This window comes from Pongo abelii, chromosome 18 (assembly GCF_028885655.2).
Source record: "Pongo abelii isolate AG06213 chromosome 18, NHGRI_mPonAbe1-v2.0_pri, whole genome shotgun sequence".
Lineage (NCBI taxonomy): Eukaryota > Metazoa > Chordata > Mammalia > Primates > Hominidae > Pongo > Pongo abelii.
Window position 1 is genome coordinate 76718696 of NC_072003.2, and position 15416 is coordinate 76734111.

At 38.3% G+C, this 15416-nt stretch overlaps 1 protein-coding gene across 2 annotated transcripts in view; it reads right to left on the reverse strand.

Annotated features, from left to right (window-relative positions):
* Positions 1-15416, reverse strand: part of ADAMTS18 (ADAM metallopeptidase with thrombospondin type 1 motif 18) — a 153501-nt gene that overhangs the window by 48988 nt on the left and 89097 nt on the right. For both annotated transcript variants that reach the window (XM_063717361.1, XM_009250966.4), the window contains 2 exons: positions 10847-10942; positions 4906-5054 (listed from right to left, as the gene is read on the reverse strand). In XM_063717361.1, coding sequence (XP_063573431.1) covers positions 4906-5054; positions 10847-10942 — 245 coding nt within the window. The remainder of the gene's footprint in view (positions 1-4905; positions 5055-10846; positions 10943-15416) is intronic.

The following is a 15416-nucleotide window of genomic DNA, read 5'->3' on the forward strand; positions in this document are numbered from 1 at the left end:
TGATGTGAATAGAACCAAATGCTTAAACTGAAGCAAGAAAGAAATCCATAACTTGAAACAAGGAGAAAAAACAGCATTACTGCAACAGAGTGAAACAAGAACAGAGAGAGAACAATTAATTCAGTTGTCTTGGGAGAGCCTATCATCTACTTGTTTTATTTTTGGCTTCATGCAGAGTTAAAGTAAACAGTATCCTGATTTATTTTTCATCTTGTTTTAAATGATAAAACTCCACTGAATGAAAATACTTTAGTGATTAATTATTCTATTAGGCATCTCTAAATTACAATATGTTGTTTCCATGAACAATGCCCTATTATAATGAGAGCTCTCAATCCTACAGACATGAGAGAGGTTTTAATTTAAATCTCAGGGGCGTCATTCATGCACTTTACCAGCAGAGCTATTGAATTAGGTAATCTATGTCTTTCTTGGGAAAATATCGAGATTGTAAAATGTTGTAATGTATGAAAACCAGATCCATGAACTATACTTCAAAAATGTAAAGTAATATGATTTTAACAAATCAACTTAAGACATGGCTGCGTCCAAAGTATCAGGAGGCTAAAAACTACCCTCCTGCTTAAACCAGGAGATACTAAAACAACATCATTAATTGTTTTAATATTGTTATTAAAACAATAACCTGGTATAAGTTGCAAACGCATCGCCAGCCTCCTTATCATTACATTCAGTCACTGGGCCTGATTACATCTGTGAGTCCCAATCAGAGATTATTTTGTCCTTATCATTACATTCAGTCACTGGGCCTGATTACATCTGTGAGTCCCAATCAGAGATTATTTTGTCCTTATCATTACATTCAGTCACTGGGCCTGATTACATCTGTGAGTCCCAATCAGAGATTATTTTGTCCCATGTAGGACATTTGGCAATGTCTGGAGACATTTTTGGTTGTCACAGTTTGGTGGGTGGAGGGAAGAAGAGTAGATCCTACTGGTACTAGCAGGTCAAGGGCAGGGATGCTGCTAAACATCTTACCATGTACAGGACAAACCTCCACAACAAAGAATTTTCCAGCCCATGTCAATAGCGCTGAAATTGAAAAGACCTATTTTAGCCTGCGATATTCCAAGTAGCACCTAACACGTGATGGTCAAAGTGTCTCCAAACTCTGCTTTATATTTTGGGGAAAAAATAGACTTTTTATCTAACTCAGACTGCTGACTCAAATGAAGTACCATTCATCTTTTTAAAAACTTCCTTTTGCTCTAGTGTCGTTACTTCTCAATTTACCAAATAGTTACGCAATGCTAACGACATGTCAGACCCTCTTCTAAAGCACTTTACAAACGTTAACTCAGTTGACATAGGTATTATCGTTATCCCGTTTTTATAAGTGAGGAATCTGGAGCAGGAAGACTAAGTTGTCTGTGGTCATAGATCAGAAGTATTAGGGTCAGGATGCAGAAACGGTCTGTCAAACTTCAGAGTCTATGTTCTCATCCTCTGCACTATGCTACCGACTTAAATTGTGTTGTAAATTAAATCTGTTTTCCAAGGTTCCATCACATTCTTCTCACTCCATCACATTCTTCAAAAGTCAGTTTCATCAGTAAAGGCTCTGCCTCTCCACCCTGCTTCGGTGGGCTGACCCTCTGTGACCCTGTCCTCCTGGTGAGCTTGGGATGAGGATGATGAAAACCACACAGATCCCAGAACCTTTTGGTGAATGCCCACTGAATGTTCCCCAGTCTGTCAAGCATCCTACAGATGCAATTTCTAATCCTCCTCCAACCTTCCAAGGTTATCTTCTACATTTTTTTATACGTAAACCCAAGTCAAATGACTTTTACAAAGCCACAGAGTTAAGAAGTGGCAGACACAGGGTTTAGATTCTATCTATCGCCAAAACCTGGGCTCTGTCTACATCATTCTGCCAACTGGAAAATCTACATCTCACACATGTTTCATGTGGGAGTTAGAGCATATAAAAGTAACATAAAACCACCTTCATGTGCACAGAGCACAAACTGCAGTTCAGACTCCAGTATGACCAGACAAAACAGTGCCCACAGGTGACCACAGGCCAATTTCAATCCACAGCTGATTTGACTAGTTGTCACAGTGCGTTTTTCTGTCTTTAAAGAAAATTGAATTTGCTGTCAATATTTTTAAAATTGGGAAATTTCACACGCAGCATTTTTCCGTATTTCTGGTTTCTCTTGAAAAGTCAGGCAGATCTGTCAACACGTGTTGATGTACATTCCTGCAAGGCAAAAATCAGCATACTTTCTGCAGTTCACCAGTTTGAGAGACACTCACAAGGTTTGCCAGCCAAACTTTTCTACTCTACAATATCACAAGTATTTAATTATATGACTGTAGAACCTAGTGTAGATGAACAGAGTAGCTCAGAGTCTTACTGGATCATCACAGTCCCATAGAGAATGACTCCTCTGCTGTGTTTTGGTTTCTGCCCACCATACCTTCGCTCGGTGCACAAGGACTTTATATGCAAACAGGAAAACTCTGGTTGACTGTTACTCACCGGAGGGAAGAAAATGGCACTTTAAAACGACATCAGGGCCTGTCGGGGGGTGGGGAGCAAGGGGAGGGAGAGCTTTACGACAAATACCTAATGCATGTGGGGCTTAAAGCCTAGATGATGGGTTGATAGGTGCAGCAAACCACCATGGCACATATATACCTATGTAACAAACCTGCACATTTTGCACATGTATCCAAGAACTTAAAGTAAAATAATAATAAAAAAAGAAATACCAGAAAAAAATAAAACAGTGTATTCTGTTGGTGGGAATGTAAATTAGCATGGTGGTTCCTCAAAAAACTAAAAGCAATCCCAAAAAAATCCCAAAAGGAAGGAATACCCCAAAGAAAGGAAATCAGTGTACAGAGATATCGGTATTCCCATGTTCACTGCAGCATTATTCACAATAACCAAGATATGGAAGTAACCTAAGAGTCCTTCAGTGGATGAATAAGTAAAGAAAATATGGCACATATACATAATTGAATAGTGTGCCATGTTTTCTTTATCCATTCATCCTACTAATGCTGCTACATAGTATAATATAGATACTATATATTAATAGTATAATATATAGTGTCGTATATACTAAATATAAATACTGTAATATATAGTGTCATATATGCTATATACAATAGTGTCATATACGCTATATATAATATATAGTGTCATATATGCTATATATAATATATAGTGTTATGTATTACATGTAATATATAGTATATATGCTATATATAATATACAGTATAAATAATACTACATATATTATACTATTATACATATTATATAATACTACATTATATATTATATATAGTATATAGTATTATATATACTACATATACTATAGTATATAGTATTATATATACTACATATACTATAGTATATAGTATTATATATACTACATATACTATAGTATATAGTATTATATATACTACATATACTATAGTATATAGTATTATATATACTACATATACTATAGTATATAGTATTATATATACAACATATACTATAGTATATAGTATTATATATACAATATATACTATAGTATATAGTATTATATATACTATATATACTATAGTATATAGTATTATATATAGTATATGGTATATAGTATTATAATAGTATATATAGTATATATAATACTATATATTAATAGTAATTATATATAATATAGTATAATAGTATTATTTGAATTAATGGTATTATAATACTATATACCATATACTATATATAATACTATATACTATATATTATATACTATATACATACTATATATGTAGTATATATACTATATATACTATATGTACTATATATACACTATATATAGTATATACATAATATATATATACTATATATAGTGTATATATAGTATATATAGTATATATATAGTGTATATATAGTATATATAGTATATATATAGTATATATAGTATATATAGTATATATAGTATATATAGTATATATAGTATATATATAGTATATATAGTATATATACAGTATATATAGTATATACAGTATATATATAGTATATACAGTATATATACTATATATACTATATATAGTATATATAGTATATACATTATATATATAGTATTATATATAGTAAATATATAGTATTATATATACTATGTATATACTATATACTATAGTATATAGTATTACATAATACTATATATTAATAGTAATTATATATAATATAGTATAATAGTATTATTTGAATTAATGGTATTCAGCCTATTATGATAGTATTAATCCTCCTTAATACTATGAATCCTATTTAATACTATTCGGCCATTATAAAAATGAAATCTTGTTATTTGCTACAACATGAATGGAACTGGAGGATATTATATTAAGTGAAATAAGCCAAATGGAGAAAGACAAATATTGTATCTTCTCCCATGTGAGAGCTAAAAAAAAAAAAAAATGGAACTCACAGAGCTAGAGCTAGAGAGTGGATTGACAGAGCTGGGAAGGGTAGTGGGCAGGGAGAACGGTAATATCAGCGTGGTTAATGGGTACAAAAATATAGTTAGAATGAATAAGATCTAGTATTTAGTAGCACAAATAGGGTGACTATAGTTAACAATAATTCATTGTATATCTTAAAATAATTAAAACAGTGGAATGGGCCTAATAAAGAAATGATATTGGAATGTTTTTTAATAAAGAAACAATAAAGGCTTGAAGTGATGGATACCTCATTATGCTGATTTGATCATTTCACCTTGTATCAACATATCACATGTACCCCATAAATATGTATAACCATTATGTAGCCATAATAATTAAAAATAAAAAAATAAAGTTCTTAAAGTATGAACAAGAAAAACCAGTGTGTTACAGGCTGAAGGTTAAGGCCTTGCAAAGACTAACTTTCTGCTGGAGGCTTACTTGGGGTTATTGCAGTGTCTCTCCTGGTACTTGACTCCTCCACCACATGTCCGGGAACATTCTGACCACTTCGACCAGGCAGACCACTGGCCGTGGATGGGCCGGGGCCCGAGCTCCCCAAACTTTACGCACTGACCTTGCCGACACCACTGTGAAAAGAACGTGCAAGATGGTTCCTGTCAGAGACCACCTGGGAAAGCGCAGGGAGTTGCCAACACCTGCACAGTAACAGGAAAAACAGGTCTGTTGGGAGAAAAGGAAAATGCCTGATACCTTGATAAATTCCTTTGCTGTGCTCTAAAAACACTCAACTACACTGCATTGACCACATACATTTTGAAAGGCTGACATCTACAGAGAAGTGGCATTGCTCACCAAAAGGCTGAGTATGATAGGCTTTGTGAGCTGTGGAGGTGACATGTTCAGATAAGATTCCACCTAACAGCCAAGGGAATCAGTATAAAGTTACAACGAAGCCTGCCTTGCCACTTAGAGACAACACTACTTAAAGAACAATTGGGATCACTCATTCAGGAAGAAACAGTTAAGATATTAACACGATTTATCATTCTGAAAGAACAACTGGGATCACTCATTCAAGAAGTAACAGTTAAGATATTAACACGATTTATCATTCTGAATGATTATCTTATCATAAAATAGATACAATTACACATATATTATATTTTTGTTTATTCCAAACCCGTCACTATAGAGCATTTCTTAGGAAGCTGAACAACTCAGTCTGTACAAATTGTTCTCTTCAGATAGCATCCTTTTTCCTTTTGTCTACATAAAAGGTGCCCACTTCAGATGCTCTGATGACTTTGAGCTCTTTCAGTGTCTTTGATGAATTAGCCCAGGGTCTTTCATTTGCCCATGATCTGTACAAGCTAGACGGAGAGCTTTTTTCTGTATTAACCTTTCCATTTTAGTTCTCCTTTGTAACAAATTCCCGGCTTTGCTGGTCATCTCTCCCTAGGGGATGCATTAGCCTCTGGTAGTGTTTCTTTTGTTTTTGTTTTATTTTTTGTTGTTGTTGCCTACCCCCCCATGCCTGACCCCTGCAGTGCTTTGATTATGAGCAAGTTCTGCATGACTTAGCATAACTGCTCTTTTCTAAAAGCCTCTGCAATTAGATCCAAAGGGTTGGGGTTTGGACCATGCCAGGTTTTGCTGAGGAATTGGGGGATCGGTTACAGAATTATGGGAAGGTTGTTTGACTTTCAAATCTTCACTTATCCCCTGTGATACATTTGGCTTCATGACTGTTTATTGTGTGGCTTGGTTGCTAGTGCATTTTGTCTATGTTAAGATATTGCTTCCTTTCTTCAAATTCTTGCCATGTGCTGATTAATTCTTCTGTTTTTAATTTTTCTTTTCCCTGGATTAATTGCCATTTCAGAGTTTGCATGAAATCGTATAACACTATTGAGAAGTTTTTGGGGAAGGCAATCGGTCATTTGAGGATTTTGTCTACCATAAGCATGCATCTTTTCCACCGGGAATCACGAGGACTCTACTGGACTGAGTTCAGTGGCTGAGACAAAATTACAATAGCCAATAACAGTAACAGCAGCAGCAGCCACAGGTTATCAAGCTGCTTCTATGTGCCAAAAATGGTGCAGAGAGCTTCACATGCAGTATCTCATCTAATCCTTGCAAAGCACTGAGTTAAAAGCCGTTTTCCTCAGTAGGAGAAATTTAGCAAAGAAATACTAGCTAACTTGCTCAGAGTGACACAAACTACCCAAACGGATCTATTCAAATAACTATGCAAGTATAAGAGATTAGATTTAACTCAGTAGCCAGAACTCCTAAGAAGGACACTTCTACTTCTCATCTTGGAGGCAAATTACTGACCAATGTACCTTAATTCTAATCTAATTTCTTTTTGGAAAATGTGTTTTTTAGATCTCTTCCAGTCATTCAATTAATTTGATGTTCTATTACTTCAGTATTCATTCTAGTATTAGGTTAGGCTGCTATCAGATTGTCTCTGTTTGGCCTTTTAATCAGTGTAGAAATCAGGAATATAAAGGAATGTACACACAGACCTGCACACATTCACATGTTTAGATAAAATTCTACATAGAAAATGCAAATTTAGAAAACATACACCTGTAATTTTATCCATCTTTTCTTTTCTTTTTTTTTTTTTTTTTTTTGAGACGAGGTTTCACTCTTGTTGCCCACGCTGGAGTGCAGTGGCGCAATCTCAGCTCACTGCAACCTCCACCTCCTGGGATCAAGCGATTCTCCTGCCTCAGCCTTCCAAGTAGCTGGGATTATAGGCGCCTGCCACTACGCCCAGCTCATTTTTGTATTTTTAGTAGAGACAGGGTTTCACCACGTTGGCCAGGCTGGTCTTGAACTCCTGACATCAGGTGATCCACCCACCTTGGCCTCCGAAAGTGCTGGGATTATAGGCGTGAGCCACCACGCCCGGCTCCATCTTTTCATACATACATATTTTTCTTTGTTGTTGTTGTTGTTTTTAGACAGGTTATCACTCTGTCACCCAGGCTGGAGTGCAGTGGCACGATCTTGGCACACTGCAGCCTCCACCTCCCAGGTTTAAGTAATTCTTGTGCCTCAGCTTCCTGAGTAGCTGGGATTACAGGCGTGCACCAGCATGCCCAGGTAATTTTTTGTATTTTTAGTAGAGATAGAATTTCACCATGTTGACCAGTGTAGTCTCGAACTCCTGGCCTCAAGTGATTTGCCCGCCAAGGCCTCCCAAAGTGCTGAGATTACAGGCATGAGCCACCACCTCCAGGCCCAGCATACATATTTCTGGCACTACATCTAATTTCCAGTTGAATGGCCTTGACTTGGGCCATTATCTTTTTATAGACCGCATGCACAAACCTTTCTTTCCATGCACACATCTCTAGATAAAAGTAAGTGGCTTGGCCGGGCGCGGTGGCTCAGGCCTGTAATCCCAGCACTTTGGGAGGCCAAGGCGGGCGGATCACGAGGTCAGGAGACCGAGACCATCCTGGCTAACACGGTGAAACCCTGTCTCTACTAAAAAATAGAAAAAATTAGCCGGGCGTGGTGGCGGGCGCCTGTAGTCCCAGCTACTCAGGAGGCTGAGGCAGAATGGCGTGAACCCGGGAGGTGGAGCCTGCAGTGAGCCAAGATCGTGCCACTGCACTCCAGCCTGGGTGACAGAGCGAGACTCCCTCTCCAAAAAAAAAAAAAAAAAAGTAAGTGGCTTTCATACTGCCGCATGTTGGCTGAGTATTCATAGTACAAATATCGCTGAAGGACAAGGGACTGGAGAAGAAAGAGGAAGGACAGAGTTGGGTTCCAGTTACAGAGAAACAAATGAAACATTGAGTACCTGCTACTGTGTGTCAGACACTCCAGATGAAACAAGAGTAAAACCAGGGCACTGGCCCTCATGAAATTTACAGTCTAACAAGCAGCCAGTTATATCCCCTGGTGAAGGAGGAATCTGAGGAACCCGTATCTGAATGTAATAATAATTACACTGGAGTGATAACGGATGGAACTTATTAAGATGCTTTCTGTTGAGGGTGACATTACACTTAAGGGCTTTTCACCAGTATATAACTATAGCCTGGTGTTTTAAAATAACATTGTGTGGCAGTGATATCAAGACATTTGTTTTCCCACTTCTGACTTTATTTATCTCGTGTTCTGTTTACTGAAGCCTAACACAAGTATGTTTTACTCCCCTTGGAACTTAGATACCTGATGTGCTTATGTAATAAATCTTTAGACCTAGGTGATGTATCACTTATTTTTCTCATTCATTATATAAATATTTTCCTGTGTATCCCTTATAGGTAACGCTGTTGCTTTTTCAATTAAAAAAGAAAACACTAATCCTTAAGTCACAAGTTCTAAGTTGTGGTGCCTCAAAAGCAAAAAGGACTTGAGCACTATTTATATTTTAAATTATGCCACTAATTCATTGTTTTGTATCATCGTGGCCCCAACACTTCTATTAACATTTTCAAGAACAGTCCTCATTGGGATTCCCTAAGACCACTATCGGATTAAAAATTGCACATAACTCCTCAATTTTTAAAATGTTCATTTTCTTTAAAGAGTTAAAAATTACATATCCTTTTAAGAGATAGTGAATAAACATCCTAACAAATATCAGAAATCTGTGCCTTTGCCTCTGATGTTGGCCTCTCTCTGAAAAGTCCTTTTCATCATCCAGCTGAAGAACTTTAACCCACAACCCAACAACCATCTTGATGCACACACTTGCTGTGGTTTATTCTAAGTGCATACCTAATCTCAAGCAAGATTCGGCTCTCATTTCATCTGGACCCTGATAGCAACTACTGCTTAGAGAAGGTGTGTTTAAAGAGAGAATTACTTACTTGCTTCTGTATGTGTTTCCCCTGCTAGACTGTAAATTTTTATTATTTTAATTTATTTTTGAGAGAGTCTCGCTCTGTCACCCAGGCTGGAAATTCAGTGGCACGATCTCCACTTCCTGCAACCTCTGCCTCCAGGATGCAAGTGATTCTCATGCCTCAGCCTCCTAAGTAGCTGGGATTTCAGGTGTGCGCCACCACGCCCAGCAAATTTTTGTATTTTTAGTAGACACAAGGTTTTACCACGTTGGCCAGGCTAGTCTTGAACTCCTGACCTCGAGTGATCCACCCACCTTGGCCTCTCAAAGTGATGGGATTACAGGCATGAGCCACTGTATCCCACCTGGACTGTAAATTTTCAAAGAAATACAACTGTGGTTTATTTATCTCTACGTCCCCAGTCTCCTGTTCCCCAGATCTAGTAGTCAATAAATTATTGTGGAATGAAATAACTTTTTCTTTTTTAGAGACAGGGCCTAGCTCTGTGGCCCAGGAAGGAGTGCAGTGGCGTAATCACAGCACACTGCAGCCTCAAACTCCTGGGTTGAAGTGATTCTCCTCCCTCAACCTCCCAAATTGCTGGGACTACAGGCATGCACCACCAAGCCTGTTTAATTTTTTGTAGAGATAGGGTCTCGCTATGTTACCTGTTCTTGAACTCCTGGCTTCAAGCAATCCTCCCTGCTCAGCCTCCCAAAGTGTTGGGATTACAGATGTGAGCTATCACACCAAGCCTTGAAATAACTTTAAAGGACCAATGACCATTTTTTTTCTGTATAGGTTTATACTGCCTTGAGACAGAGTCAATAATTAAGATCTGCAAACCTGTAACATCTCATTATCTCTTGTCATTCATAGCTCCTCTTTGATTGGTCTTTCAAATGAACTTCCCAAATCTGGATCATTTACTAGTAGCCCAAATGCAACCTGCCCTCCCTCCAGACTCTATTGAGAAAGAGGAAGAAAAATAGAAATATATGAGAGTTTTTCATTCAAAATATTGAGATTTCCCATAATCTTTTAAAATGGAGGTGGTTCTCTTGGTAGAAGATGCTCACCAGCAAAAGGACCTTAGGTACACACTAGGTGGAGGCGTCTCTTACCCTTCAATAGGAAAGTCACCGTACATGATGGGAATCTATAGGGCATGTCAGAAGCTCAATGACAGGTCCTGTGAGTTGAGCTGAGTAGCCGAAGCCTTGGTCTGGAGGGACAGTCATGTCTTGACTAACAAGATATCTGATCCCTGAGACTTTTTAAATACCACAAGTTTAAAAGAAAAATGGTACGCAATGAAACCTGTAAGCTCATTGAAATAGAGATATTTTGAGCCAAGCCACCATCTAAAACAGGAAGACAAAGAAAAAAGAAAAAAAAATCTTCTTAAACAATTGAGCTATCTGGGTTATATTAGCATTAAGCTTTGTAACTGCTGCTACATAATGTTGGTTAATATAAAGAGAAGTCAGAGAATATAAACTATCAAAGCATTCCATCCTAAGGTCACAATACAAACAGTTTGAATTCTATGCCTTATCAAATTTCTGGAGCTAAAAACTAACAAGTATGCAGTTTACCATACTCAAGCCACAAACGGTCCCTTCCGCTGCGGGCATAAACTTGGTCTCACACCTGTGACCTACTCGGTGGCACCAAAGTGATTTGCAAATGTCCTGAAATAAAAAAAAAGTGGGGGGCTGTTAAGGGTGACATACAATAAAAACAAAAATATTCAAAGATGTTGTATACAATATTATATTTTGGGGTAGCTGAAATCAGAGCAGTTATTCAGAAAGTAGAGGCCAGTGAAGTTGGTAACACCAAAGTTAATATGTTTTAGCAACTATATAAGTGGGGGCTTTCTATAGTATCCAGATATTCATGTGTGTTTCGTAACAGCTGGTAGGTAGCAACAGTTAATTTAGAGAACACTTGGCTTGGAAGTCATAGATCTGGTTTCTCATGATAGTGATAATAATAACCGTCATAGCAGAATACATCAAGATTGGAATAAAGCAAGTCGGATTCAAATCCTCATCCTGAAATGCCTGGTTTCATGCCCTATGGACATGTTATGGAATCCCTTTCAGATGCAGTTTTCCCACCTGTACAATAGTGATCAAATGAGCACTTGACTCTATAGACTTATTCTCAAGGATAAATGAGGAACTACATGTAAAGTGATGGCTTCACCTGGCACAGGCAGTTCTCCAAAATATTGCCTATCATCATTACTACCTTTTTCATCTTTTTAAAAAATGTTCTACAGTTGCTTTTTCAAGGTCCTGTATGTGCTTAACTGAAGCATTTTCTATGAGTGCTGTTTATAGTTTATTCATTGACTGACTGTAGAGACAGATTCTTGCCTTGTTGCCCAGGCTGATCTCAAACTCCTAACCTAAAGTGATCCTCCCACCTCAATCTCCCAAACTGCTGGGATTACAGGCATGAGCCACCAGGCCTGGCCACCTTCTTCATCTCTATTGCAATTTTCAAATATGTAGACAATTTAACTCTCAAACCAGGCCTATGAAATAATTTCATTCTCATGCTAGACTGTGGTACACAGAATAATGGCCCCCAAAGATGTTCGCATCCTAATCCTGGGATCCTGTGAATATGTGAAGTCGTGTAGCAAAGGAGAATTAAAGTTACACATGCAATTGAGTTCGTCATCAATTGAAATGGAGAGGCAGAGACTGTCCTAAATTTTCCAGGTGGGCCTAACATAGTCACAAGGGTCCTTATATGAGAAAGAGGCACTTAGAAGAGAACCAAGAGAGATGACAGCTTGAGAAAGACCTAGGAGAATGTTGCTGGCTTTGAAGATGAAGGAGGGGCCATAAGCCAAGGAATGCAGGCAGCTTCCAGAAGCTGAAAAACGCATGAAAATGACTTCTCTCCTAAGGCCTTCAAAACCCTGCTAACACACTGATTTTAGACCTTACTTTCTTTTTTTTTTTTTTTTTTTGAGAGTGAGTTTCACTCTTGTCACCCAGGCTGGAGTACAATGGCATCATCTCGGCTCACTGCAACCCCCGCTTCCTGGGTTCAAGCAATTATCCCTGCCTCAGCCTCCTGAGTAACTGGGATTACAAGCATGCACCACCATGTCCGGCCAGTTTTTGTATTTTTAGTAGAGATAGGGTTTCACCACGTTGGCCAGGCTGGTCTCGAACTCCCAACCTCAGGTGATCTGCCCACCTCGGCCTCCCAAAGTGCTGGGATTGCTCACATGAGCCACCTTGCCTGGCCTGATTTTAGCCCTTTCAAATATCTACTTCCAGAACTATAAGATAATAAATGTGTGTTGCCTTAAGTCACACTAAGTTTGTGGAAATTTATTTAGATAGGGAACTAATACTTTTACTACCATTTTAGTGGTGGAAACTGAACTAATTCTTCATCTAAACTCATTTAGCTGAAAAAACTGAGCAAGCTTCTGATGCTGTTGAAGTTTTAAAATCACACAGCTGGCCAGGAACAAAGGCAGGCCTCAAGCTGGCCTGATTTCTGAGTCTAGTAACTTAACCACTACACTGGGCCTGGATTTGCCACTGATGGATATTGGAAGGCTCTCAAATTCTCCAGGCCTCAGTTTTCTAGTCTATAAAGAAATGGAACCAGATTACTTTCCGTTCTAACAGTTAAAGTCGATATTTAGAATTATAGCACCAATGGAATGTTGTGAAACATTGTGAAAAGTCAAAGTGACTCCATTTTGGTGGCCACATTCTATTTCCTAAGATTAAAAACGTGAAGATGTACATTTTGGAGAAAATATAAACAACCAGAGAGGAGAAAAATAATTTTTGTCGTTACTTGTTGTAATCCTGAAAATTCAATGAACCAGGTACCTAATGCCCCAAACACTCCATTTCATGTAGATTTTACAGTTAGAAAATATGGCAAGAATATGCTTAGAAATATTTCACAAACACTCAAAAAAAAAAAAAAAAACAGCTTTCCATGGAACTGAGAAAACACAGGGAAACCAGATATACATATATATATATATATATAGTAATTTTGGTCTTGTAGACCATAAAATTCTTCCCCTAAAAGGAGAATGGAAGAATATCGACGACACTACTTAGAAACACCAACACCACTAGCTGCCCCAGATGTGGGCACGTGTACCATTCCCAAATCTCAAAACAGCTCCTAAGCTAGAATATATACATCTTCCCATGAACCTGCCACTGACATTAGCAGAAAGCATGAGGCAGCCTCCCAGCAAAATGAATCAGGGTCATCATCGCTACGTGTTGTCGTATTGAGTCACCCTCGGTTTGAGGGAAATCAATCAATGTGGGTAAGAGAGCTGCCTATGTGAAACGGGAGGCATGAGAGATAGCACTGAAACGATTAAACCTACACTTAGAAAGGCTTTCAGAACTAAATTGTTTTTCTTCTTACAGCCAGGAAAAAGCCATAACCCACACCCAGTGCCTATGTGGCAGCCACCAAAATGGCCCTGGGGCAGACCAAAGAAAAGGAGGGCTAGCTGTCGTAGCCAATGCCAAGCCACAGAACCAAGAGAAGGGGCAGCTGGAGAGAACCAGGAAAACAAAGCAAAACAAAAAAACACAGGGATTCCAGAGTGAAATAAGACAGGCTGCATGAACATGTTATTTCTTCTGCGGTGGCGTGCAGAAGTCAAGGGTAATTATAGCCAGCTACATACTCTGACGACCATGAAAGCCCCTTGAGAAGGCTCCCTTTCAAAGGAAATGCAAATCAGAGTTTGCAGTTTTTTTGCTTGTACCTCCCCCGCTCTTTTTACCAGCATATTCAAATAATTTTCTCTTATCTATAATTCCCTGGACTTAAGTCATAATTTAAGGGAAAAAAGAAATAACCACAGAGACTCCAAGGTCTCATGTTGCCTGCATATAATTTTTTGGAACTAAGCAACATTTTAAAGGAAAGAGTCCCAATGCTATCCATTATTCTGTCCTGTCACTTGCTGTGTCTTCCAGTTGTATTCTATAGGCTGGATACCCCTTCAAGTAAAACCTGACATGCTGAAAATGTTAATGGCTTTTGCAAACCAAATTTTATGAAGCATTACAAACTGAACACATCCAAAATAAAAGTTCTTCATCGGCTCCTCCAAACCTGTCCCATGTTTCACTGTCCCCATCTCACTCTATGACACCTCTATATTCCCAATGGTTCTGGTAAAAAATCCTAGAGTCATCTTTGACTCTTCTGTTTCTTTCACATTCTATCAAGAAATCTCCCACTAGATCATGAAATCATTTGGCTTTGCCTTCAAAATATTTCCAGAATCTGAACAATTATGGCCACCTTCCATTTCTACCACCCTGTTCCAAGCCACCCGACATGCAGCTCACTGCCAGGTCCTCCTCACAAGCCTCGAAGGTCTACTTTACCCGCACCCTCGCCCAGTTTATTCTCAACACAGTGACTAGAGCTGTATTGTCCAATATGATAGTTACTTTCTACATGTGGCTTGTTAAACCTGAATTTACATTACTTAAAATCAAATTAAGAATTCACTTCCTCAGGCACACTGGTCACATTTCAGGTTCATATGTAGTTAGTGCCTACCATATTGGATAACAGAGTATTTGCATCATTATAGAAAGTTCTGCTGGATGGCACTCAGTTAGGGAGAGCCTTCCAAATCAACTCAGTGTCGGTCAGCTCATGGCACTTTTCTGCTCAAAACCCTGTTATGTCTTGTCAGTTCATCACGAGAAAAATCCAAAGTCCTAACTGTCATCCATGAAGTCATATGCAATCAAGCCCCCTGTATCTCCCTGACACTGTATCCTACCAGTTTACGTCTTGCTCACTCTGATTTAGCCACACTGGCTCCCTGATGCTCTGCAAACACTCAAATCTTGCTCCCAAAGTGGGTCTTTACACTGGCTGTTCCACTTCTTCAACTATCTGCATCTCTCTCTCTCTTATCTCCTTCAAGTCTTTGCCTAAATTTCACCTCCTGTGACCTCACTATTAAAAAATTTATTCAGCCACCAACCAGTCAGTCTCCCAATTTTCCTTATCTTATTCCAAACTTATTTAGCACTTGTGGCTTCATTTACAACATCATTTACTTATTTATAACGTTTATTGTGTTTTGTTTTCTCTCCCACTAGCCACAAGAGTACAGAA